Consider the following 27,843-nt stretch of genomic DNA (forward strand, 5'->3'; position numbering starts at 1 on the left):
CCCAAACACCGACTACATCAAAACACAAAGTTATCTGAGAACAAGATAATGTCAACCAAAAAAAAATTGCGAGTATTTAAACATGTAATTGTACTCTACCTAGTTATGGACTGTCAAGTGTGTCAGTAAGATATGTTTAGAACGTTGTCTTGTCTACCAAGCAAGCTAGCTAGCCAACTTGCTAATTAACAGAAAGTGTTCACTAATCTCGACTTGCACACCGTATCTTCCTACCTTGTGACTGATTTAACCGTAGAAAGTGTTGTGTGTTCAGCAGAATGTAACATATATGTTTGATGTAGATAAGCAATGGGAACAGTCGTTCGTTTTCGTCTCCGTAGTAGTCATCTTTGTTGTGGACCAAGAGGGTAAACACACGTTGCCATAGAAATAGTAAACTGAGTCTTATGAACTTAGAGCGCGGACATGTCATCATTTTATGTTTGCAAGTTTGCAAAGTTTTCCAAAAATGTAAACATGTTCTTCATTCATTTTAACTATGTGTTTCACAAGTAGCTCAGAACATATAAAAACACAACATGCTGTCGTCAGTTAAATCCTGAATTTCCGGTGCGTGGCATTCATAGCATATACCAAATAGTATACCATTTTGGAGGACAAAATTAAAATATATCACAACCTATGGTGATTTTATTAGTTGTGAATGACCGTAGACCAATGACTGTATTGCTGGTGTTTATCGGAGTACCATATTAATCCACTAGGCGGCGAAATGTCTTTTCTTCACGGGCTATGTTGCTCTTGAAAGTCTGTGCATCGATATCGAGATGCCACAAGATGCAGAAAGCCATTGCAGCGCTTTCTCCAGCTGCCCCATTTTATTTGTGGTGCATCGCAATTCAGGCACATTGCGACTGCCCAGTGTTTTTGTTTTGAGTGGACGTCGCGCCCAATAGAGAACGTGTTTTGATCATAAAATTCGATAAGTAGCATCCATCTGTCTTCTACGCAAGCAAACCAAGAGGTCTTTGTTTATTTCACTGATGTTACAGTTTGGAGATACAAATCACGCCCTATGTAATGGTTTCTGAGACAGCTGATGGAGATCATAATATGCATTGTTATACTGACACACAGCACCGTGTGCTATTTTCCATCGCGTAGGGGTAACTGTTGCCATTAATTGATAACACAGCCCACTGTTTTGGATGTAATGGCATGCATTCAGCAGACGAAAAGCAAAGCAGCTCTGACATTTTCATGAAAGCAAAAAAAAAAAACAGGCCAGAAATAAACGCTGAAATGATTCAACATCATCTGACTCAGAGAGAGGAGGAGAATCTGCTTGTGAGATGCTTGTAAATGTGTTTGTCCCCTCCTTTTTCATTTTTATTTATTTATCTGTTTTTCAAGTCTATGCTCAGGGGGTTTCTTTTTATATCACACGCATAACTCGTATGAATGAATTTCAATTATCATGGCCATGAAACAGGAATTTAGGTCATGTCATCTCATTTCTCCAGCCAGACACTTTTATCTCTCACTCAGAATTAATCTGCCTATAGTAGTGATTAAAAATCAAATTAATGTGAATTTGTCTTACAAATAAGCAGTGTGTAATGAAGGTTAAATAGCAGAAGTTTCAGATTTGCCAGAGGCTACGTTTTCGTGAGGGACACAATGAGGCAGGCAGAGAGAGAGAGAGAGGGAGGGAGGGAGGGAGGGAGGGAGAGAGTAAGGGAGGGTGACAGGGAGGGGTGGGGCACAGCGAGGCAGCAAGAATGAAGGCTGCGTGGAGTGTGACGCACGATTATCCTCACCCTGTGTGTGCACATTGGCTGCCACCACTGCCCGTCACTCAGCTAAGGTTTAGGGATATGCTATCAGAGCAGATTATGAAGCAGACCTCATCTCTGGCAGTCTCCTCTGATTGTCTCAATGGCTAAACACAGTGTTTTTCTCATTTTTGCACTGCTACCTTTTGTTTTTATGCAACTCTCCTTGCCCTTTGATCAAGTGCCTGCAATCCTGGACAAGAGGTAGGTGCTGCTATTTCAGTCTCAGCTCATGGATGCCCAGCAGTGTTGCTGTGCAGTTATAGGCTGTGGCTGGATCTCTCACAGTGGGCTGGAGACATCAGGAAACAAGCCTGTAAGAAGGGGGGATAAAATATGGTTTTAAAAGAAGCGTAAGAGAGTCTCTGAAGGCTCATACATCTTTGCATAGTAAAAGAGCAGGAAACAGAAATAGAATGAATGGATGGCTCTCGGTGCGTTCTACTGTAACTGCAAGACAATGTGATATGGCTATGACAAAGAGACACGAGAGACACTTCATCCAGCGCTGTGTCTGTTGGATTCAGTTTATAGATGCCACCCCACAATGTGTTGCAATAGCATCATTCAGCTGGCCTTCTACTAGGACTCTTGTAATACATTGCTTGTTGAACATACATCAGGGCTCTTTGAAAAACGTGTATGATGTTACTGGTTTCTTCTTGGACACTGGTTCTCTCATAATAGAGATCAGATTTGGTGAATTGACCAATCATTTGCTATTCTGTATCATGTGCTCCTCCATCCTAAAAAATAGTGTGTATTGCTTTGTGTTCCTTTGGCATTTCAGTTAGCACTTGAACCATACGAGAAATGTTTGTTCTCTGGTTTTTTCATTGTTTTTTTTTACTTTCGTATTAGAAATATAAAATGAAAATATTTAACTCACTCTATTTAATCTTTCAGTAAGCATCTTAACATTTACACAGAGAAAGTGGATGGTGATAAAGTTGTTATGTCATTGGTTTTGAAGAATGTTAAGAATGTTATGTGTGACAATCTATTACAGCTTTCTTTTTTTTTAAATGTATGATATCCATCTTTGTCGGAAACAGCGTCTGTACAATCTCTTTGGTCACTGTTAAATATGGTACACACTGTTTTTGTAAGCTTGATCTGCCTTTTAATTACATGTTGAGAGACGTCTGGATTTCACATCTGTACACAGTCTGAGAGTTTTCAAAACTATGAGAGATGATTAGTCAACTCAGAGATATGGTTTGCATTTCCCGAAAAGGATTACACGTTTTCATCAATATGAAAGCAGATGGTGAGCTCAGACAGGCAGGTTGTACAAATCCTGCTCATAACTGAGATCAATTTCTATCATTGTTATTATGACTATGCTTAGTCCTCAGAGTATTTAGAGAGAGTACATTTCTTGCATTCCATACTTTCAAGAAACAAATCCTCAACCTATGTTGATTATAAGGACTGTCATTCAGTTTCTAGTAACAACTTTATTTGAGAGGGGCAAACATTGTTTCCAGTTGTTCACTATGAGTTCAGAGTACTTTGAGGACAATACGTCAAGAGGCGATGGCTATAATCTTAATCTAATTTGATTATCTAACCTATTATTAGGCATCATGGCAGCACATTCTTGGAGACATATGGCCCTAATATGCTTTAGACTACAAAGAAAAGACAAGAAAGAAGAAACAAGACATGCAGACATGCACATGAAACAGAAAAGAAAGAGAGAACGTGGCACATTAGCACAGTGAAATGAAGACATAGTGCGAGTTTAGTTTTATATATATGCTATGTTCAGCACTTACCTCGCTCTGTCCAGGCATAACCAATGGCAGCAGCAGAGTCCTCAGCTGCTGACCTCAGTATACTGGCATAAGAACAAAGGAGAGAGTTATTTCACACAGGCCTGCAATCGGTGCCTTCCTGAGGAGCACGTTAGTTGTGGTTGAACAGGTTGTCAATGCAATGGAGGGAGAAGTAGTTTAGGACTAATTTTAGAATGGTGTATCAACACAGCTGGGGACTTTTGCTGATGATCCATACTATAGTATAGTTCACTTAGGCTTAAACCTAATGTACCTGGTAGTATTTGGGATGTACCATGCTTGACTAAATAAAAACGATAAAAAAGTGCCTGTTATCTGATGATTATTAATCCTGTATCACTAGAGGTGGATATGCAATATGGACTAAGCCTTGGGTTGTTTTTTGAGACCGTACATTTTTTAGGACAATCAACATGATGCAGTATGATATTCCGTAGCATGTTTAAGAGATAGACAGAAGACCTCTTTAAGTACCTCTCCTCTGAATGGACTAGTATAAAGTGCTCAAAACAATGTCCAAAGACACTTTGGAACTGTTGTTGTGTTTTACCAGTGAACAACAGTAGTTCATCTAAAAATTAATTGGGCATCTCTTTGGAGTTTCTCTTCTGCCCTAGGTTCCAGATAGTGTAGCCTTATTTTAACAGTGCCCATAGACAGCTGGAGGCACGGTAGGCTGCAAAGCATGCAGAAGCCCCTTCAGATCTAAACAAGACGAAAGTCAGACTCTTAATCAGGTATTAGAATAACCCCCGCCAAGCTCATTATGATTAGATGTTTAAATGGTTTGTCTTAGGATAATCTTAGAAGTTGCTGTATTATGGGAACGGTCAGTAGGGACAAGATGGTGTGAAAGAGCAGACAGACTGCAAGACACGCAAACAAACCCACAAACCCACAAACCCATAAACACACTCACTCACGTAAACAAGGTGAAATTTGTTGGTACTCACTAAAACTGACTGGATACAAAGGTTTATTGTTAGAGGAGTTTTTCTCTTTACATTTTTGCAGAGTGCTAAATTTCCTTTGCATTGAGAAGACATATTGTGTATTGTGTCACAATTTAGACTGTCATTGTAAATGATGGGCAAAATTCAACACATTTTTCTCTCTTATACAGTTCAGAGGTCCCCCAGTATCAAGCTATCAGAATCAGAACAGGTCAGTAACAAGTTTCGCAGAAACTCAGAAATGGTCAGAACAATGCTGTTTAAACTTCTATATTTTTGCTGTTTTCCAACATTCAGTTCAGATAGCCCTTAAACAGATTGTAAACAAGAGGATGAGTTGAATTAAAGTGACATGACTTGTTCTAAATTTGTCTAAAGCCCTAATGAATCATTGTGCTCTCCTGAATACAAACTATCCCTCAAGACTATCCGTGTTGTTACAAGCTCACACCTTTGTCACCTCCCGTTACCTCACTGAGTAATGAGATCACCGATCAGGCAGGCTGACAAGGACACAGATCCTGCTTAATATCCATATGAAAACATGTTATGAAAATGACACCCACTGTTGTTTTGCATCCCACCTAACATTTTATGAGCCTGAAGGCCACAGTATGCATAGTCTATCAAAGCAGACCAGGTCGTTTGGTATAGGCAGCCAGAGCGAGAGCGTCACTAAAAATAACACTGTGACTCCCTGTGCTGGGTGGTATCATGGTGCTCATCTACCTCCCCTGAAATCTTCTCCCATGATTCTGGTTCAGATGGAGTTGGTGTAGAGAATCCAAGTGCCTCACACGAGGGCAGTTATTTGCCTGCAGCTGAGAATCCGCTCAGAAGAATACTGCAGGTAAAGCATTTTCCCTGATAGCCAATGTGACCTTGCACACAAGAATAGTTCCCAAAGCCATGAAATATGTACATCCAGCCTCTGTTGTTGTTGCACGCCATCCGATTAGAACTGCATATATGAATTTGTTTCAAACCAGATGATGTCAACAGGGATTTTCTTTTCTCCATGTACCATTCATTCAGATAAGCCTTTATATCAGATGTTTCAATGATGGTTTTGTTTTATATATTTTGTTCTAACCCCTTTCCTGACAGCCTTATGGATGGCATTTGCATGCTCAACCCAGAACTAAGCGGAAGCTACTGCAGTCAACCAGTTCTGGGCCGTACTCTCCGCTGACCGTAGCCTACAACGGCAAGATATGCATTCTGTTCAAAGCCAAACGTCTGGCCATTCGCTACAGAAACCACACTTTCCTGGATTTGACTGAGAGAGTGTTTGGGCCCAACGCCTCAGTAGAGACGAAAGGTTCTGTCTGCTCCAAAGAGAAAGCAACGTACGTGATGACTTGTTTTTCTGTTTGCTTTTGGATTATTTCTGTTTATACTGTTTAAGCTATTCAGACTTTGAGCCTTAGTTTCAAAACATACTCTATGATTCATTTACAAGTAATAATGATAACCTCACATTTGTTCCATAAGCTATGTAGGATTCAATAGGCCATTGTTCTAAATCCTGTAATAATAGGCTTTGGATTTATCTCAATATACTCTATGTAGTGATAGCAGCAAGGACTAATGGAGATTTCACTGGCCGTTTTACACTGCTTGAGTATATTCATATGAATTTGAATACCATGTTTTGGAGAATTACATTTGATTTATTCTGAACTATCCATAGTGATTGATGTTTGAATGGTATTTCAATATTTCTTTGTCAACAGATTGTCCCTACACCTTGGAGACGTGGAGGACATAAGAGGACTTGTCATCAAGTAAATACTCAGCACTCAGTGTCAAAAACATGCCATCACCAGCTTATCACTGATGCAGTCATTCAGCTGTAATGCCTGTCATGACGCCTGCCTCTCTCTCTCTCTCTCTCTCCTTCTCCCTGTCTTTGTTCCCTCATCAACAGACTTCACATGTCCAACATATTTTACGAGTCGGCAGGCCAGAACTGGTTCACTCTGGACAGTGTTCACATCCACTACAACTGGACGCACGAGGCTGTTTTCAACGCCACTGAGGTTTACGCCCCTGCTACCTATTCTTACCACTGCCAGCACGTCAGCAGCTTACAGAAATATGACACCTTACTGGTGCCCAGCTCTTACACTGACAGCTCGGCAAACTGGCACATCACTTTCACAGACTTCCAGGTGAGTGACAGGAAGCAAGCTAGGCATTCATATCAAGTATGGAGTTAGATGAAGATGCGTGTTACATTTTGAGGCTTTCATTCATTGGATAAAATGAGCAGTGTATGTTCTCTAAGACACATAATTGCTGTTAATGAAATTGATAATTCTAGTACTTCAGTTATTCTTATAAGTTGAGCAGACACTTGAGCACAAGGAATTTCATTACTGATAAATTCCCTTTTTATGAGTACATGATAATACATTTGAATTGAATTGTATTGAATTGAAATGAGACAAATGTTACATTTGCAATTAGAGACACATTTACATCTTGTAAATGTTGTCTTGTTTTTATGATTACTACATTACTCACATTACGTTTCCTATACCGTAGGTTTAAGGGCTCAAATCAGTTGGGTTAATGATTTAAAATCACTATTAAAGATGTAGTCCAGGATTTAGTTTCACGATAGGTTGTTGATACTGTAGCACTGTGTTGATTGGCTGGGATTATTTATGGCTTTGTTCAAGCCAAAGGTTTTTCCCATTTACAGGGCCAGGACTGTGTATGAGTTTTTGAGCACAAACAGACATCTACGCTAGTTGATCATGAGGAACAATTTGCTAAATTTGACACAAAGTGTATGGGATTATAAATGTGGACCTTACCTTTAAATTGTCTTTGTAGTTTGAATCTTTCTTGACGAATAAACTTGTAAAAATGTATGTCCTATCTTGTAACCAAAAAAATACAGATATTTTGTCAGTTCGTGAATGCAGAATATTACACAGGCTGCACGGTAAATTATATGTTAAGAATGATAAATGACGGTTTGACTGGAACATGTATGAAAGTGTATGACTTGAGGACACTGTAAAGACAGCTGAAACTGCTATAGTTGGGTTATTTATTTATTTATTTTTTTTACATTTTATCAGATAATAAAAACCTTCTTTATCTATTTCCTCTAACAGATCCAGGCCTTCAATGTTCTGTCCAACAAGTTTGCCTCAGCCAGTGACTGCGCCACATTTTTCACCCCTGCCATTCTGATGGGCCTAATCACCTCCTTGATCCTGCTCCTAGTCCTGGCCTACGCACTGCACATGGTGGTGCACCTAAAGCACATCGACCGCTACGAAGAGCACAAAGCCACAGTCTACTTCCCTCGCAGCCCTGAGTCAGAACATCCAGACAAAAACAGCCTCTGAAAGACAGCTCCCTTCCCTCCAGAATTGCACTTTACAGGTTGCCCATAGTGTTGCAGTGTGTGGTCCCGGAGGGCAGCAGTGTCTTTTAAATCCCTGTTTCCATCAGCCACCAGGCCCCCTGATTCAACAAATCATGCTGTCATGCTGTCTGTTCTGTTAGGTGTTTAATCTCAGACTAATCACAAGGACTCTGCTGCCTTCCTGGGTCACAGACAAGACATACAGTACGCCATGCCGGGAGGGGGAAAAAATGTGCAAAATGGCCTTTCAACGGACTAGCACTTTGACATTAAAAGCACGACGATTTCTGGAAAAGCGTATTTTACAATAAGAAAAGCGAGAAGAAGAAGAAGAAATAACTGACAGTGACAATTACTGTGACCTAGCAAGATGTTGGACAAATAATGGACATGGACTGCCAGTCAACAAAGATAACTGTGATTAGAATGGATAGAGATTCTTTTGTATCTCACAAAGTCACAACATCATTCATAAGTCAAGTCCTTGGGCCATGGGTCTTGCTGATCTGCCAATTAAAAAAAAATAAAAATACTGTGTTTCGACTGCCAAAGTGGAGTTTGTCAGAAATGACAAACTACTGAGAGTACATGAAAGTACAACACTGTAAAAACATATGTGTACAGTATTTGCTTAGTGTGATGAGGTCTTTTTTATATAATCGTAATCCATACATAGGTTACATGGAAATAATCTCAACATATCCTCCAGAAAATACCGTACACATAGAAAAGTCTAGCTTGAGATCCATGCATAACTCTAAATATAAAATCCAGAAATATGTATTGAACCATTTTTGCAATGGGTAATTGTGAAAATTACAACTATACTGTATGACATTTGTTTTGTAATCAGTATTATCACATTGTGTCGGTCTAGTAGTTTTCTGTTTTTTAACTTGGACTATGGATGATTCATTTTCTTTACGTCACACAAAATAAATTATTATGTCTTGTAGTACTATCTAGTAAAGGAGCATTTACAATGAAACCAATCTAACTGTAAAGAGCTCATTTGAGGAATGTTGTTCAGTAATACACAGAGGTCAATACCTTTATTATCATACTCAAAAACACCTTATAGCTGCAGTGATAACATCAGCAACATCTTATTACACTATACCACAGCATGGCAATAACTAGAAATAAAAATTGTAACATGGCAGTTCTGATACTCATGGTAGAGATAATGTGTACATTTGGTCATGATGGAATCAACTTAAAGCACTTGTGGAAGTTTCCTGAGGACCAATTAATGTAGTTTGAACAATAAATAATGATCACATAAATTGTCATATTGTGGTTTTCTTTTTGTTGTTGTTGTTGTTTTGGGGCCTTGCTCAGATTTCTGAGCACGTAACTTACTCAGATTTATAATGTATTTGTTGAGCACCAACAGGGATATAGTTGTGAATGCCTCCAGGTCCCCGCTGCACTGAACAAACGCATGTGTGTGACATGGCAAGAAGGTTCAGTTTAGCCACCTGATGCCGTTCTCTTGCTGCACCCAGAGCACTCTGATTATGGTCTCCTTAAACTGACCTCCTGGCACTGTGTTTTCCCCACTGCCCTCTCTGCCATCTGCTCCCTCCGCACACCTGCCAGCAGGCAGACAGACTGCCGCCCTCATGCTGTGACAGTTTACCTGTCGGACCTCACCCAACAACCTCCTCTTCTTCTCAAGGTAGACACCCCAGATGATTTACTCCAGAGAGAATCCCACCCATCTTTTTAAAAACCCTGGGTTATGTTGAATAACCTCATCATATTGGGAAAAATTCTAAAATGTAATGGCAATGAAGTGTAGTATGTTAAGAAAAATGCGTGTTTGGATGAAATACTGGTTCCACAGATCCATTATTTAAAAAAATATTTTTACACAGTGTAAATGATATCTGAGTTAATCATAACTAAGTTAAGGCTTCAGGTTTTGGAGTTTTTTTTGTTTTGAGCTTTTTTTATTAGACTTTAGGGCATGTACCATCGGGGTCAACCACATGGGGGCTCCCCAGACAATAATCACATAAAAACGTCCACCTCATGTCAAACCTGTGGTTGTCTAAACAAGGGACACAAATAATTTTCAGGTGAGAAAGCAAATTCAACTAATGCAGATTGCTAGTTGCGTGGACACATTTATAAAAAATGCATACTATAACGGGGTAGAATGTATCGAGCAGTCTTGAGCAGTATTTATAATTTTCAAAACTGCTTACATTTTGGCCCGTTTTTATAGCTACCTTTACCCCAACTAAATAGTGTGTATTGTTAAATACTCGTTACAGTGGTCGTGTCGAGTATGCAACAACAGTGCCAGAAGCCTCATCTAAGATCTAACACAACAGGTAACATTAGCAAATGTTCGCTAGCTAGCTAGCTAATGTTATCGTAGTGTTCCACCTTGGTTAAAAAAGTGATTAACATAAAATAAACCGTTTATATACATTTTTTAAGCTTTATTCAACCACTTCATTTAAATGGCAATGACATATGTACCAACAGATTACCATTGGCATCTTGTTATGATTTAAACTGAAATACGTTTCACAGGAGATTTGCCAAAACATATACGTTAGCAAAAACCTTACCGATATGATCAAGTCTGATCATGTCATTGGGGAAGGAGCATTCAAATCAATGAAACAATCTTAATTTCACGATGAAGACCCAACAGGTAACAGTAATATTAGTCGTAGCACAAGCTAGCTAAGGTTAGTTAACGTCAATGTTAGCGCAGTCAACTAACTATCTGAGAATAAGTTGATTATCCTAATGGTGATGGTGTTCTTGTGTTCAAGGATCTTGGGCACTTGTTTAGTTTAAAACGTGTTATATTTGCTTGCTAGAGTTACTGGTTTGTAAGTTAACGACAGCTCTTTGAATTCTTTGAATGGCTTGCCTCCAACCTTGAATGTAGGGATATTTTAAGCCACACAACTCCAGGCTTAATATAAATCACCTCCCAAATCTCATCAAGAAGAGAGCATTCCCCAGAGCATTTTAACTAGAATTTAATTTAACTGACCTGGTTCAAGCATTATTAATGGAACAAATGACTAAAGATGTCTGTGCAGATTCCTCCATTTCAGTGTCTCATTTCACAGCCAATAGTTGCTTAAATCTTTTGGTTGACAGTTTGGTGTTGGGCTAAATGGTCAGATCTAATTGATGCAGGCAATTGGTACATCATCTGAATGGGCTTTTGCCTTATCAATTATTACTAACATTATACATTTGCAATCATCACTCACTGGTAATATATATATATTTTTGCATTGTATTATAACAGAGTGTAATAAATTACCATGATTTATTTATTTTTTAATTTTGTATTACCATCAGTATAATCAAACATTTCTCTTGGACTGTAGTGCATTCTATTGCCTAGTCTGTCTCATTCTCTGGATGCTGCTGACCACTGACAATATTCCGAGACCGATGCTCATGTTATGTCATTACCTCATGAATTATTGCATAACTGTACTGTCATCCTTCACCCCATATCCCTCTCCTATAGGGAATTAGCATGCCACGGACTTTATTCCCAAATGTAGGAAAGTAAGAACGAAGAGGCAGTGTTCTACTTACAAACACACACAAGTCCCTGCTATTGTTATGTGCCCTGTGTGGTTTACATCAGCATCACCAGCTCTGACCTCTAAACAATAGCTGTGACTGTTGAGGCACGCAGCTGCAGCCTCCCTCCTCTGCCGAGTGTGGATGCCTAACCATGTGTACACCAGAACTCAAACTGGGGAGGGTGAGAAAGGGAGTGGAGGGGGACCGAGAGACGGAGAGAGAGGACGCTTTTTAAGCTAATTAACAGAATGCAAATCTTAAAGTGTACCCAACTGAATAAGTAAACCATCAACCTTTTAAAATGCCCTCTCAAGCCAGACGGTCTTTTCCAACCCCCCTCTCCTTTTTCGCTTGAATGCCACGGTCGTTGCTAAGAGGCAGTGGGAGCTGAAGTTATACCACCCCTGTAAATGGTATCTCCCATTTCTCATCAGAAGATCAGCTACAAGGAAACGAATTGAGTACCACACTGTTTCAGTCTCAGCAAGGATTGTATCTGTGAGTGGGGACTACAGGTAAGATGCTTAGACTAAATTTGTACGCATTATCTTTTTTTTTTTTTTCATTTTATCTATTTTTCTTTTAAACCACCACCCCAGAAGAGATTCAGTGCACCCATGGATTATAATCTGCTTTATTCTTTTTTTTTTTTATGTGCCAATTATCTCAGTGAACATACGGCATTGTACTTAACTGCTGTTTAATTCAAACGGTATTAAGGGCAGCATAATGACAATGAAATCTAATCAGTCAGGCTTCAATGTCCTTTCTATGGTGGCTGTGAGCGAGCGGATTGGTATTTCAGAGGTCATGCCCATTAACATCAGCGTTGCTGGTTCAGGTTCACAGCCACAGACTGTGTTATTCCCCTGTCAGGTTTATTTACTTTTGCTTCTCTTGTTGGTTTGCAGAGGGACAAATGGATGACAAAGGACTGGCTGAGCCTCTGCATAAAGTCTCTCTAATTAAAGGTAATACTTGGTTGTTACATTGAATGGCATGCAAAACAAGTGTGGCCATGCCTGAGTAATATGCACTCCACTGGTAATATTTGGGTTCACTGAAGTGGAGAGTCACAGCAAAGGCATTGTTGGGTGAAGGAGAGAGAGTTAGAGTGGCTATATAAGGTACGAAAGGTTGTGTTTGTGTGCAGTTCTGTCAGGTTTAAAGAGCAGTCAGCTGAATATCTTTTGGAATTCAAAAATGTCTTCTTATAAATGAAGGAAGTAATGAATGACTGATGTTGTCCATACACCCAACGAAGATGATCTCTCTTTTTTTTTCATTTAGTTGCATGAATGCACAGTCACAACAAATGTGTTGTTTCTGTGCCATGAACACACACACACACACACACACCTCTGTGTGAGTATAATCTGAGAAGGCGTCACACTGAATACAGAGATGCTGTGTGGGTGCGACTTGAAGCCGGAGGCTGTGGAGATCAGCAGCCCTGACAAAATGAATAGGACACTTTGTCCTCTGAGAACAGTAGTGGCCTCTCTCCCCCCTTTGTTTTTTTATGTACGCACCATCACTGATACTTGACTGAGGTCTGTCGATGAACCGGAAGTGCTGGAGGGTGGATCGTACATGTTATTTATTCATAATTTGGTCACGGGATGTTGCGAGTAGCTGCGTGTGTTCAAGATCATGTAGGCACCGTAGCCATCTTTTTTGTACCATGTTAAACATTTTCTCACATAGGCCATTCTTTATCCCTCTCCATCTTGCTTTCTCTGTCTCTCTCTTTCTCTCTTTTCTTTCCCTATCTTTTTCTCTTCACTCCTTCTCTTGTACTCGTCCCATCTCTCTTACTCTCGTACTCTCTTGCTCTCACACACACACGCAAAGCTAAATTAGGACATAACGTTCCTGCCTGTCCTCTTACAGAAGTGGGGTCAGGAGCCTGAACTAGAGCATGTAGGAAGCTCCAGGGCTTTTTATATCAACGAGGATGTTATGAATCTCTGAACCATTTTTCTTTAATTGGCATTTGTGAATGCCAGCACATCTGGAGTCTTTACTTAGATGTTGTGCACTCGTTTTTGTGCGTGAACCCACAAAAAATGTTAGAAAAGTTTCTCCTCCAAGAACTGTACTTTCACCATTTATGGCACACAATCTTGATGTGCGCAGTAGGTTGAGCTGAAGTCATGCATATTTCAGCACTCAGCATAGTGGCCTGGTTTTTATTTTCAGCCTATTTAGGGAAATAGCCTGTATTTTCTCTGGAACTGCCAAACATATTCAGCTTTCACCTCAACCTTCATCTTAGATCTTGTTTGTTTTTGGTGAAGCAATGAGGACCGTGTTCTGACAACGGTGATGTGTGTTTCCTTCTTTCAGATTTTATTCAGTGCATTGAACTCCATGCGTAAGCTACGTAGTGGTCACATGATGCCATTATATAATGCACATCTCGAGTGAATGTAGTGCTAGTGACGGTGTGTTTGCCTCATGGTAAAGAGGGTCCTACTTTTGGGTAGACATCATGCTGTTTTTCTCATATCTTTTGGGATGAAATGTAAATTTTTGCAGTGTACTGACTGCTTCATGTCTGGGGAAATTATCTTTTTCTCCCTTCTTCCTTCCATCTCTAAATATATCCTGAGTCACATTTTCACCGAAGGATAGAAAATGAGCATAATCAATATGAATACGTTTCTCAGCTGAAATTATGGACTTAAGGTCCGATTCCTGAGCACTTTGCTTGGATGTACAAAAACCCTGTATCTCTGAGTGAGTGTTTTTAATGAAATAAAATATGAAATAAATTGTTAATGTTGAGTTAAAAATGTCTCTTTCCAGATGAGCTGCGTCAGACCAATATGGAGTCCACAGACACAGAAAAGGTCACTCAGCGTCTGACCAAGGAGCTGCAGGAGGCCCTGGCAAAAGCCAACGTGGACAAACAAAAATGTTTGGATTTACAAGGTCTAGAACTTTAGGTTTTTTCCTTTTGTGTTTGGAAACCCTCACCATGCAAATATGCCTATACTGAAAACATTAGATATAGTCCAGTAAATCTCTTAAAATGGTAACAGTATAATCACAGAGTGATGTATGTATTCGGTAATCAAATCACTGGAAAGGGCAGATTTTGGCAAGGACAATGCAACCTTCACATAATGGATGCTGTCTAAATCTCAAGAGCAAAACAGACAGAGCTGCAGTTACGTATCTTAAGTAATGATGCTTTGTTTTTCTGTGTCACAGGGTTGTTGGAGGAGCAGCAGAAGGCTGCCAAACAGCAGTCGGATCAGTCGGCCAAGCAGGTTAAGGTCCTGCAGTGTAAGTATATTTAATCTGTGAAGCATGTTTACATTTTAAAATGTTCATGCATTTACAAGACACTGGCTATCTTGCCTGGTTCACGTTGGGATATGATTGGTTACACCTTTGCCCTTCCCCTGTATCTGGTTCTGTGTAGCCCAGCTACAGATCGTGCAAGAGGACATGGAGACGCTGCGTGAGCAGAGGGACAGCGCCCTCTTCAGCATGCGCCAGGAAGTGCATGTGGCCCAGGAGGAGACGCAGCGCTTGCGCAAGACCCTGGAAGCTTCTGGCGCGCAGCGTGAGCAGGAGATCTCCTCCCTCAAGGGCAACCTGGAGACCATCTCCACGGAGTTGGAGAAGTGGAGGAAGGCCGCGGCCAAGTATGAGCGCGAGATCAACAGCATGCAGGCCAGCCACCAGCAGCAGAACCAGCAGAGAGAGAAGGCAGCCAAACAGCAAGGTGCACACAGTTCCCTTTAGACATGACTCCCCCGCAGGGGGTGAATGGTACTTCTATAGCAACTCTTACCATAGCACCTTTTCCTTACTTTCCTTTAGGCAGGTTAAACTGTTTTTAACCATCAGAAAGGGACCCAAATCGCAAGGAGCATGCTGTCCAATTTTTTTATTAATGATTAAGGTGTTGTGGACGTCATTAAGCACAATTGCACAGGTTCCATTTATCTCCTTAAACATTGGTGTACTATAATCTCTATAGATTTGAGTAGCTTGGATTATACAATGAGTGTGTCAAGATCCCTGGAAATGAGTGTTGCCATGTTAAAACACGCATCAGTTGTGAACAGTCTTTGGTAAACCAAACCGATTTGCTTCCTAGTAACCAGTCACTCATGAAAAAACTGCACAGTCATCCCAGGCCTTCTTCAGATACGCAGGCAATGGAAAACCGACTCAGTTCAAGGCTAACAAATGGGTCACATTGATGAGATGATATTGATTCTTCCCCACTGGCACAGAAAGTCACTGCTGTTTATCCTCTCTATACCAACAGTGATTACTTCCTGATTGCTTGGGGGAAAGAAATGTACTGACAATGATTGGAAGTCACTTTATGTAATGTGAAAAAAAAAAAAAATTAGTTAGTGGTCTGCATACAGACATTACAGAGGAAGAATGTGCTGATGTAGAATAGGTAATTATCTCAATAATGAATCATTATAATATGCATCTTATTTGTCTTGGTTTAGTTAATACATTATCTGTGAGCAGACAAAAGAAAGTATAGGACTGCATGTACATGCGTGTGTTTATTTTCATGTATGTTTAAATGTGCTAGCTTGTCTATGTTTTTTAAGTAGTATTTTATTTGTATGCGGCTGCGTTGTGTCATTATGTACGTGCGCTAGTGGGCCTGTTTGTTCATTTGTTTGTTTGTGTGTGTGCGTGCATGCATGTGTGTGTGCCTGGCAGCCAGTGAGCTGGAGAAGTTGCAGAGGGAGTGTGCATCCCTGCGCTCGGAGAAGCAGACGCTGCAGGAGCAGCACCAGAGGGAGCGGGCCGGTCTGCAGACTGAGTGCGGCGCCCTGCGCTCCGATAAGGACCAGCTCCACAGGAAACAGCAGCAACTGGAGAAAGACCTTGACAGGTTGGGCCTCACCTCACCCGCCGGGAGAGGTTCCTCAGCCGCTAACCTCCTCAGACTCTTTGTGCAGTAAAATGTGGAATGTTGGTTGTTTCTTCAGTTCAGGAGAAATGTTCTTCAGTCACAGACAGTTAGTGTAGGAGAATGTGGATTGTTTCTTCTGTTTGGGGGGTAGGAATTTGCTTGTTTTTTTTCGACTTGGTTTCTTCCAACATGGCAAATTTGCCCATGCTTTGAGAAAAACGTTTCTGAGACACTCAGAGAGAAGGCTTTGTTATCCAGCACAGTCTGGCTGTTTTAAAGGTCCAATTAACACACCATCTTAAACACATTTAACCAAAGTACAATTTGTTCTGGTGATGGTAAAAGCCAGTGTAGCATCCACCCACTACCATCAGAATCTTCTAAAGGAAGTCCTCATAGGCAAGTCTTGCCACTCGGCTGCCATCCAGGCAGCTATTGTGGGCAAACAAGTTCAGGCTCCTATCTTAATGAATGGTGAGGGACCTATAACTTCACAGAGGTAAATCTGACTTAAACTGTGTGAACATTGTTACCCCAACCATTCAAATAAGGCTAAAAAAAACTAGAATAGACAGTGTATGACAGTTTTTCTTATCATGTAACAATGGTTGTTGCAGAATTAAGGTATTTTTCTAAAATGCAGCCTAGTACAGTGAGATGCTCTGCTGAATTCTTCCAGTGCAAAGAAGGAGAACGCCACCCTGAACAGCAGCCTGAAAGCCCTGCAGAAGAGCCAGGCAGACATGGACCAGAGGCTGAGCGCCATGCAGGAACAGCACGAGAAGGACATCAGCAAGCTGCAGACCCAACTGGAGCAGAGCAACAACAGGACCAAAGACCTGCAGAAGGAGGTAAATGGCCCAGGAAGGGTCAACTCAAGTGGCTTCAAGAGCTGATGTTCTTAGCTGTTTGTTTTTCATCCATTTTCGTCTCGCCATCGTTGTTCTGCCTACATTTAACACTGCACACCCAAAACATTGTATAGAAGTCTGTTAGCAACAAAGCGACCCACTGTTCTGCCAGCTGTTGCACTCCCAAATGCGAGGGGTGTTTCAGACTGCTGCTTGACTGAGCTGTGTCTCCTGTCCCTGTGCCCTGCTGCAGTATGAGGTCACCCAGACTGAGCTGTCTGAGCTGAGGGAGAAGAGCGAGGGCACGGAGCTAGAGAAGCAGTCCGTGGTAGACGAGCTGCTGCAGTGCCAAGCCAGCCTGAAGACGCTGCAGGAGAAGGGGAACCAGGTAGGGCTGATTCTCCTCCAAAGGGAGAAAGATGGTCCAGCAACAGCAGCAGTCTGGGCAAAGGCCAAACAATACAATAACTGTTGTGCTAACTGTATTATCCGAATCCTCTATTACCCTTTGGATTCTTTTCTGTGAGATGTGATGCTCAGAAAGACCATTTGTCACCACTTTCTTTTCAATTTTTGTTTGTTTTTGGTTTTGTGTTCCCTCCGCTTAAGCAGTGTTTAACTGCTGAAACCACTCAGCTCTGTTGTTGTTCTGTGCCGTTGTGACAGTGTTCCCTCCACCCCCCCTCACTTAGGGTAGTCCTGCCATATCCAGTCATGTCCAGTTTGTTTCCCCCTTTTTCATTGATTTTCTTTGTACTATCCCTTCCCTCCTTTAGCTGTCCCTATTGCAGCCTGCCCTGGCCGTAATCATCGGCCTTGTCCTGGCTTTGCTGTACTGGTGCTTCGGCCAGTTTTGGTAGAAAGGTACACGGGGTTCCTGTTCTGTCTTTCACTCCCAAGCCAACCCCCCTCCCTCCCGCCCCTCCGCCCTCCATCCCCCCCCTCGCCATTCTTTTCCAGCACAGTGCATACAATTCCAAGATTCTGCTTTGGTTTTTGTCCCTGGCCAAGACGCTCTGCAAAAACATTTTGTTAAGATCTATGTGTCAGGGGCTTCTACTAACCATTAACTTTTTGTCCTGCTGTTTAACAAAATGTATTTTTGGCAGTGTGTGTTCGCGCGCGCTCTCCTCCATTCTGAGCTAAATCTCTTTCCCTTCTTGTCCTCTCCTGTTTTTATCTGTGATGTTTGCCACTGTCTGCATTTCTCTCTCTCCTTTCTCTCTCTTGCTCTCTCTCTCTCTCTCTCCCTCTCCCTTCCTCCCTCTCTCTCCTCGCTCTCTCTCTCTCATTTCCCCCAGGCCTGTGTCACTGCTTGTGCATATCAGGGGCTGTTAACCTGCTCTGATAGGTCAGATATTGCTGACTCAAGCATGTCATCTCTGTCTCGTCTTTGCTGTTGCAGGGCAAATGGATCCGGTGGGCGCCTGTCGCTGCAGTGCTGGTAACCGTTACGGCGGTTGCTGTAGTGAAGATCTCGTCTTGAGCCTCAGTCATTACATGGTGTGCTTGTACCCAAATATACTCCTGGCTACTTTACCCCACCTGCCTCAGACCTCATCCCATGAAAATACACACACACACACATACACACACACACACACACACACACACACACACACACACACACACACACATACTCATATATATATATATACACACACACAAAAACACCGTCCAAGTTAGTTACTTTGAAAAAGGCCTTATATTGAAATGACAATAAATATTGTAAAAAGTATCAGATTTAAGAAATGCATTAACAGTATTTATCGCTTCATGGTGCACATTCCTTGTCTTTTATTGAGTTGTAAGGAGGGATTGCTCTTATTCTTGTTTTTCAAATAGTATTTTTTTAAGATGAGTAGTAAAAGTTGTATTCATCTCTGTGAATTTATCAGAGCAATTGCAGTGGGGAAAAGATGGTGGTGGCTCCAGCAGTGTGCTAGATGTGACATTAACAATAGATGATCAAAAGGGCAGTCTTAAGACTCTAAATTTAGAGGAGAAAAAAAGTAAAAAGCCAAGGCCCTATACACGAACTATTTGAAACAGGGTACAAGTGGCAACCTAATGATCAATACCTAAATTTGAATGTATAGGAGGTAAGCACTTTATACCATACATTTCATTCTAATGATCAGCTCTGTACTAAATGCTATAATCACCACAGTGTTGACTTTTCCTCTTAGCATTACCGTACATCTGGAATAGTCAGTGTTGTGGTTTTCTAGAGGCCCTCAAGGGATGCTTGTCATTTTACATCTGTTAGAGGTCTCACTTTGACACTAAGCATGAAGGGTTAAATCTGTTTTAAGTATTACCATTTAAGTTTATTCCAGTTAAGTATGCATTCTCAACATAAAGGAATATTCTATACATTGTTTGAATACCTCAGTATTTGTCGTCACCTGTTATACTTAGATTCAGCTTTGTGCAAATAGTTTTTTTTTTTTTTAATTCATTCTTGATTTACAAGCATGAAAGCACATCCTTTAAAGGCAACTGATGAGATGATGGTTGTATCTGATGAAATGGAAGTAAAAGCTCAACTCTGATCAGTTACTTGACATTGTTTGTTCTAAAGAGTATGGTACAATGCATTGGTTATATTAAATTGTGTAAGGTTTTTGTCCTCCCATCAGTGTATATTAGTTTACTTACAAGTAAATGTAATGACTTTGATTTATGAATAAAACATGGCAATAAAGATAATTAATGGTACATGATTGTCAGACCACTGATTTGAAGACTCCCGTTCATAATTACATCGGATATCACTGACCCAGCTCTGCTTAGATTTAACATTTGATGTGTAAAGACCTTTATGGTGTGTGGCTGTCTATGATTTTTGAAAGATTTCTCTAAAACAGGAGTAGGGAATTACCAAAAGAACCTGAAAGAGAAAGGAATGTTGACTCCTCTGATCAGTTTCCCACGAACCTACCCATGACACTGAATCATCTTCATGAAATATTTAGTGACCATTGTAGTGTGATTTGTATTTCTGATTACCTGTGTTTTAACAGTGCACAGTGCAACATATCTGGTCTCTTTAAATGTCAGAGCAAAAATAGGTCGTTCCACTCCGCTGTGCTTTTCAATCGAATTGACGTATTAATCGAAATGTCCGGCTCACCGAGCCGCGCATTATGAGTAAATAGTCTACAGAAGTGACCACTTTTTCGAGGTGTTCATCTCCTAGTTTGACGTCGTAATCTTTACTACAGAGAATGGGTTGACGCCCAAGTAGATCTTCTCAGGCCCTGGATAATTATATTAAGCTTATTGAACAGATATTATCGGTGGAATTTGGACACTGCATGGCTTTCTCCAACGGACAAAGCCTGACATCATAGCACCAAAGTAAGTGTGTCTTATCATTACAGGGAATAACTTAATATTGTATAAACTTTTGTAGCATAGAAACGGCTTATTTATTTGATTCATGAATTCCTTTATCATTTATAATTTATTTTGTGTGGGGAAACCATGATTTTCAACACTCCTGGAATCATGGAACAGTAATCTTTATGATCATGCACGTTTTTATGTTTGCCTAAACTCGTAGACTGCTGTCAATGTTCAGAACTCCAACAATGGCATTTAGTTACTGACTGATCCATTCCTTATTCGCTTCCCCATCCGTGCTTTTTCACAGAAAATAATCTGATGAAATAGGCCTAACTGGTTTGTCTCACATTTCTTTAAACTCTCTTTAAATTTGTTGGCCCCATAAGGATACGCTATGGATCAGGATGTGATTAATTTGTTTGCCATTGCGGTGGGGACAATGGCGATTCCTCTTCTGCTTTTCATGGCCTCGTTTCTCCTCTGGCCATCTTCTCTCATCAAAGTCTACTACTGGTGAGAGTTCTTTTTTAGGTTTATCAACACATATGTGGACCTGACATCATGAAGTGAGAAAAACCGATTCGTTTATTTACTTGGCTATTTACCTACTCACACCGATCCTTCTCAGGTACTGGAGGCGGACCCTGGGGCTGCAGGTGCGCTATGCGGACTGCGGTGGCTACCGGTTTTGCTACTCGTGCAGAGGGAGACCAGGACTCAGGCCATCCATTCTTATGCTTCATGGCTTCTCTGCTCACAAGGACACATGGCTATCTTTGGTTAAGGTAAAAGATTCAACACTAAATAACCTTTTTTTTATTCTCAGACATTTAAAGATTTTGTTTAAAAGTTCCTGAATTTCTTGATCTCTTTTGGTCTGAAAAAGTCTCATTTTCATTTTGTGATTTTTGGTCACAAGGAAACACTTAATGTTATGGAGCCAGAGTTTGGATTTGTAGACGTGACTGAGGTCACAAGTTTCTGAAGAGTGTGCATGTTGACAGGAGTGAAGAAGTAAATGTATTGCTATGTTTGTTCTGTCTGTGCAGTATTTGCCGAAACACCTACACTTACTTTGTGTGGACATGCCAGGCCACGAGGGCACCACTCGTACGAATACAGATGACTACTCCATCCAAGGTCAAGTTAGGAGAATACGTCAGGTGGGTCTAATTTTATATGTGTGCCAAAGAATATAATCACCATACAATAATGCACGCTCAGAATCGGTAGGTTTCCAAATACAAGGAATGTCTTGGTTGTGTGGCACAAAGCAAGTTAGGTTAAAGAACACAAGCAGTCACTCAACAGCACACACCACTGTGATAAAATATTATACGTAATTATATATATAGCCAAGTTACACAGTATAGACAGGCATCTCTTTTGTGTATATTAGTAATGTGATTTCATATTTTCTGTGTCCTACTGTAACGATACAGTATTACAACTCTGATTCTCTTTGCAGTTTGTGGAGTGCCTTCGACTTGACAGGAAACCATTCCATTTGGTGGGCACTTCAATGGGTGGTAATGTGGCGGGGGTGTACGCAGCCACACACCCTGCTGATGTCTGCAGCATAACCCTCATCTCTCCAGCCGGTCAGTTACTCTGTCATTCTGTCAAGTGCTTGACAACATTCCTGTCACTTACTTACCCTACAGTGGGGGCTGGGTCAAGCCAACATGCGAACTGTCCTCCCCACTGCGTTTCTTTGCAGGCATTAAGTACCCGTGTGAGACCAAGTTTGACAACCACATGCAGGACTTTGAGGACAGCCACTACACCCTGAACATCCCCCTCATCCCCACCACCCCCGAGGAGATGGGGGACATGCTCAAGCTCTGCTCTCATGTCAGATTTAAAGTCCCCCAGCAGGTGGAGCCTTTTTGTCAGCTACTGAACACAAAAAACAGTCAAAAATAAACCATAAGTCGGTCCTCCAAATGAAAAAAAGCCGGAGTATTGGTGTGTTTTAATAGGCTCTGTTGTAATGTGGAACTATTTTCTGCTTCATATTAAGATTCTTAATATGTGTTTTGTATTTGTATCAGATCCTCCAAGGATTGGTGGATGTGAGAACTCCCCACAATGATTTTTATCAAGAAGGTTAGTATTATTTGTCTACTTGAATTTGCAAATGCATAGATCTTTTATGATATATCAGTATTTTTCACTTGTTAACAACACGACACAGCTATTCCAAGTTTATAGCATTGTCTTCCAAGTTTTAGTGAAACAACTTTCAAAGGCTTAAACATTTCAAAACTCATTGCAGTGTTTATGGAGCTTGTGGGAGAAAACTCAAGATTTGCCTTACATGAGCATATGCACCTAATCACAGCTCCTTTACAAGTCATTTGGGGTAAACAGGATCAGGTAAATGTCTAAAAAAATATTGTATGTGTTTCAATATAATGATGACTTCCTCTTTGTTTTTTCTTTTCAATCCCAACCCCCTTGAACATGACACCTCAAAGCATTCTGTGTGATTCATTAGAATATTAATGTCCATTGTTTCAGATTGTAGATGTTTCAGGGGCCACAGTGATCGCTGAGACATTGCCTGGGTGTCAGCTTGACTTGTTGGATAACTGTGGCCATTCTGTGGCGATGGAGCGACCAAGCAAAACAGCCAAACTTCTGCTAGACTTCATTATCTCCCAGCAGAACATAAGAAGTGCCAGAAATAAGAAGAAATGCTGACCAGCTCAGTGAAGAAGTGTTTTCTGTGTTATTTATACTGGGTTTTATTTAGATCTAAGTATAACCATCCTTTTGTTTGATAGTTTTTCCCGAAATTGTTTCAGTTTGCAACATTGGTCCTATAAAGGTACACACAATAAATATAAACTACGGTTGTGCATTACAGATTTGTGACATGAATTATGGCTAATCTTCTCCCTAAATCAACAAGGGGCTCTGCAGTGATTTCAAGCAGGGCTCTATCCAAATACAAATAGACATTGAAATGCTCAACTGAACACTGCACTGTACCAACACTGGGTAAATAAATTATAATTAGAAAAAAGTAGGCTACATTTTAAAGAAAATGAATGTTCAAAGTTCAATGAAATCATGAAGACGCACAACTCCAGATGCAGTGTTAGTTGAATATTATATTAACCGCGTATTAAGAGTCCAATATTATGGTCCTAGATTCTTAGCATGGCTATGTTTAGGAAGTCATCGGTGACACCATGTGACTGTAGGTAAACACGGAAATGTTGTGTGGCCCAGCCTGAACTCTGTATCTGAAGCTAACGGGTCGTGCAATCGCTCAGTCCATAAACTGGCCGATGCAACCCACATGTTATGCCTTTGAGGAGTGAACAGTGGATATAGGTAAGACCTGGCTAATTGGTTGGGTTAAGCTAACTGTTAAGCACTAGTTAACACGATGACAAGAAGAAATGTAGCCCAAGTGTTTTGAGCACGCTAAAATGTGCAATCGCTAGCTTCATTGATTTAGCTATTTCTCTTAGCGTTTGCTCTACGTTGCTTTGATGTGCAAGCAGATGACGATAGCAAAAATCCTACGTTATAGTTAAGGCAGAAATGGTTCGACTGTAGCTGTTTTAGCGGCATACTATTACCGATTAATGTAAACTTCCTTTGAGTATATAATAGCGTTGCTTCTATGACTTCTATTCCAGTATCGTTAACAAAGAATGTATTGTCAATGATGTTCCTTATGGTTAACGTTACCAGCTAGCTTGCTAGCTAACGTACTAATTAGCTACTGCATACAGAGGGACCACCATTGCAAAGGAACTTTATTTATATATGTATAGCTAAAGGAATAATTAGCTTCACATGGTTGTCTTCAGAAATCGATGACTCGATATTGATGAATTGATATGGTCTGGTAGGCTAAAAGCTTTCTCGCTGCTTATAGGTAAACAGCTGAGACGACTCCCGCACCCGCTACAGGCATCCCGAGAACTCGTATATTTTATTCAATGGAGAATGGAGACTGGGACTATATGGTAAGGTGGGGTATGGGATCATCTGCAGACAAAGGTTCATCAATAAATGTACTATCAAAATCAACCATCTATGCTCCTAAACGTTGCATAATCTCCTGACATTTCGGTACATGTTTTACACTTAGGAAAACATTTAATTGTGCCCTTAAGAATTGCATCTTTATTTTGGGTGATCTGAGAGCATTTCTAAATAATTATTTCTTATTTATTGTCTACATGTATCTTCCTTTTGTGGTCTGCATTTACAATTCTTGAATAGAAGCTCTTGGTGACATGTCTGTAATCTCCTTTGTAACCTATTTACTAGATGACCAAACCAGTCACCTTAAATGTCGGTGGGCACCTGTACACCACCAGCATGTCCACTCTTCAGCGCTACCCTGACTCCATGCTGGGTGCCATGTTCTGTGGGGACCTGCCCACAACACGAGACTCGCAAGGAAACTACTTCATTGATCGCGACGGGACCCTCTTTCATTACATACTGAACTTTCTGCGCACATCAGAACTCACCCTCCCCATCGACTTCATGAAGGAGGACCTTCTGCGTAAAGAGGCAGACTTCTACCAGATAGAGCCTTTGATCCAGTGTCTGAACAATCCCAAGACGCTCTACGCATTGGACACCTTTGAACAGGTGGGCTGTTTATATCTTTATTGTAGGGGTTTTCGTGTTTTTAACTAAAGAAAATGCATATGACCGTGTTCTGGGTGGTACAAAAAAATTGAGCTGTGAAAGTCTAGTTATGTATAGTCTTATAAGTGTCTGCACTTAGAATTCTTAAAGAGCAGCTTGTGGTGACGTAACTTTCTAATGCTCTTTTGGCTGTTTGTCTAGATGACCAAACCCGTCACCTTAAATGTCGGTGGACAAGTGTACTCGACCAGCATGTCCACCCTTCAGCGTTATCCTGACTCCATGCTGGGTGGTATGTTCCGTGGAGACCTGCCCACAACACGAGACGCAGAAGGCAACTACTTCATCGATCGTGACGGAACACTGTTCCGTTATATCCTGAACTTCCTGCGCGCGTCAGAGCTCATCCTCCCTATCAACTTCACGGAGATGGACCTCCTGCGAAAAGAGGCAGACTTCTATCAGATCGAACCTTTGATCCAGTCTCTAAACGATCCCAAGCCGCTCTACTCGTTGGACACCTATGAACAGGTGAATTGTGCTGTTAGAATTACATATTTATTGGGGGGGGGGGGGGGGTTCTTGGAGCATTGTTTTTACCAAAAAACTGGATTTAGTCATTTCAAAAGAAGGTTCTAGATGGTACAAAAAAGAATGGCGCTGTGACAGTCTTGTCAGTTATAGTTTACATGTTTCTTCTCTGTTTTCTATTTTTGCGCTTCTTGAGGATTATTTAATGGTGGCATGTCTTTCTTATTCTGTTTTTGTCTTTTGTCTAGATGACCAAACCAGTCACCTTAAATGTTGGTGGGCACCTGTACACCACCACCTTGTCTACTCTTCAGCGCTACCCCGACTCCATGCTTGGTGCCATGTTCCGTGGAGACCTGCCCACAACACGAGATGTGCAAGGCAACTACTTCATCGATCGTGACGGCACACTTTTCCGTTTCATCCTGAACTTTCTGCGCACATCAGAACTCATTCGCCCTGTCAGCTTCACTGAGATGGACCTCCTGCGAAAAGAGGCAGACTTCTATCAGGTGGAGCCTTTGATCCAGTGTCTAAATGATCCCAAGCCGCCCTACCCACTGGACACCTATGAACAGACGGTGGAGCTCTCCAGCACACGCAAGCTGTCAAAGTACTCAAACCCAGTGGCAGTGATCATCACACAGGTCACCGTCACCACCAAGGTCCACTCACTGTTGGAGGGCATCTCCAACAACTTTACCAAGTGGAACAAGCACATGATGGACACCCGAGACTGCCAGGTGTCCTTCACTTTCGGACCGTGTGACTACCACCAAGAGGTGGCCCTCAGGGTTCACCTCATGGACTACATCACGAAGCAAGGCTTCACCATCAGAAACACACGCGTGCATCACATGAGCGAGCGCGCCAATGAGAACACAGTGGAGCATAACTGGACCTTCTGCAGGCCAGCATATAAAGTAGAGGACTAATCTCACCATGACTGTGGGCAAAATAAAGATGTCCACAAAAGCCAAGCTATCATGGAAGCTTTTTGTGTTGAATATATGTAAAAATTCTTGACGGACTACTGTTGCATCAGGGATGGTACGGTAGAAAAAGAAACCAAACATAGAACATTATCTGTTTGTTTGGATAACCTGTACCATATGTTGTGACATTGGAAGTTGTTACCAATAACCTACCTGAATGACATCACGTGTTTCCAGAATTACCAAACCATTGTACCCTCTTCTCTGCCTGGTATTTCCTCGCCTTTTGTGTAGTAAGTGGTGATATGTCAAATATGATGAACTCAAAAAAAAAACAAGTAAGAGGGTCCAGAGAGAACCTTTTTGTTAGTTATGGTGTACAGGAGCTGGTTTCAAATATCCCTTAAACCCTACATTGTTTTACCAGAACTACTTCTCCTGGTAAGTTATTCCTCAGTAGGGAAGGACTATGGCTTCAAATCACTTGGAATGCAGTGTAAGATCATGCCAACATTTAATTTTTAAATAATTTTAGTTATTTGTGACACCTATGCTTAAATGGTAACATGGAATGGCTTATCATTGTCATGATGTGTAAAATGAAATGCTAGAAAGTACATCATGCAATGTAAAAGAAAGCAGTATTGCATATTGGCTATATGTACACATAGCTCTTATATTGAAATAAATGAAAGAGATTTGTCACAACTGATCAGGTTGTTATTGGTGGTTTTATATCATATTGTACTCCGACAGATGCTACATAATGCTGCATTAGCAAAGTTTTACGAATACTTTGAATCCATAGGAGGCTTAAAGGTGCAGTCTTGGATTCTAATCAAGTACACAGCAAATAGCTTATCCTGTAGCACTCTGTTAACTGTGTGTGCTAAAAAAAGGTAAAAACTTAGTTCTGGCTCTGCAAATGGAAAACAAACATAGCGGCTCAGTCCCGGCCAAAAAAGCTATCTATGTGGTATTGCAGTCCAGTAACATCAGCACAATTTGCAAGGTGGCCGATAAATTTAAACATAGCCTTTGTGTTTGCAGTGAGACCTTGTGCTGCATGAACGTACAAAGGCGCTTTGCTTTCATGAGTCATTTCGAGATTCTTGCACTCTTGACTGG

General features: G+C 41.0%; 4 protein-coding genes across 4 annotated transcripts; all 4 read left to right on the forward strand.

Annotated features, from left to right (window-relative positions):
• Nucleotides 1-1,899: 1,899 nt before the first annotated feature.
• Nucleotides 1,900-7,919, forward strand: atp6ap1lb (ATPase H+ transporting accessory protein 1 like b; the record flags this gene model as incomplete). The annotated part of the gene is made up of 7 exons (XM_080853757.1): nt 1,900-2,000; nt 4,722-4,762; nt 5,316-5,401; nt 5,659-5,900; nt 6,288-6,338; nt 6,482-6,725; nt 7,683-7,919. 7 exons carry the CDS (start codon nt 1,900-1,902, stop codon nt 7,917-7,919), a joined length of 1,002 nt encoding a protein of 333 aa, XP_080709883.1.
• A 2,316-nt stretch (nt 7,920-10,235) lies between these two features.
• slmapb (sarcolemma associated protein b) lies at nt 10,236-18,836 on the forward strand (the record flags this gene model as incomplete). The annotated part of the gene is made up of 9 exons (XM_080853758.1): nt 10,236-10,281; nt 14,327-14,452; nt 14,735-14,809; nt 14,949-15,254; nt 16,226-16,400; nt 17,101-17,272; nt 17,526-17,660; nt 18,049-18,136; nt 18,678-18,836. The coding sequence occupies 8 exons, from the start codon at nt 10,236-10,238 to the stop codon at nt 18,130-18,132; spliced, it is 1,119 nt and encodes a 372-aa protein (XP_080709884.1). The 3' UTR covers nt 18,133-18,136; nt 18,678-18,836.
• Nucleotides 18,837-21,017: 2,181 nt separating this feature from the next.
• On the forward strand, nt 21,018-23,329 carry abhd6b (abhydrolase domain containing 6, acylglycerol lipase b; the record flags this gene model as incomplete). Its single annotated transcript, XM_080854597.1, has 8 exons — nt 21,018-21,136; nt 21,252-21,408; nt 21,673-21,786; nt 22,092-22,224; nt 22,344-22,501; nt 22,678-22,732; nt 22,902-23,002; nt 23,147-23,329. The coding sequence occupies 8 exons, from the start codon at nt 21,018-21,020 to the stop codon at nt 23,327-23,329; spliced, it is 1,020 nt and encodes a 339-aa protein (XP_080710723.1).
• A 541-nt stretch (nt 23,330-23,870) lies between these two features.
• On the forward strand, nt 23,871-27,320 carry kctd6b (potassium channel tetramerization domain containing 6b). Its single transcript, XM_080854590.1, has 5 exons — nt 23,871-23,968; nt 24,522-24,612; nt 24,920-25,249; nt 25,451-25,780; nt 26,029-27,320. Exons 2-5 carry the CDS (start codon nt 24,586-24,588, stop codon nt 26,713-26,715), a joined length of 1,374 nt encoding a protein of 457 aa, XP_080710716.1. The 5' UTR covers nt 23,871-23,968; nt 24,522-24,585; the 3' UTR covers nt 26,716-27,320.
• The last annotated feature ends 523 nt before the right edge of the window (nt 27,321-27,843 follow it).

This window comes from Sprattus sprattus (genome assembly GCF_963457725.1).
Source record: "Sprattus sprattus genome assembly, chromosome: 16".
Classification (NCBI taxonomy): Eukaryota; Metazoa; Chordata; class Actinopteri; order Clupeiformes; family Clupeidae; genus Sprattus; species Sprattus sprattus.

Bases quoted from the DNA above. Each gene is read 5' to 3' on its own strand.
- kctd6b (XM_080854590.1), top strand. From the start codon at position 24,586: ATGGAGAATGGAGACTGGGACTATATG. The intron at 25,250-25,450 runs GTGGGCTGTTTA...CTGTTTGTCTAG, and splicing joins CATTGGACACCTTTGAACAG to ATGACCAAACCCGTCACCTT. The intron at 25,781-26,028 runs GTGAATTGTGCT...TCTTTTGTCTAG, and splicing joins CGTTGGACACCTATGAACAG to ATGACCAAACCAGTCACCTT.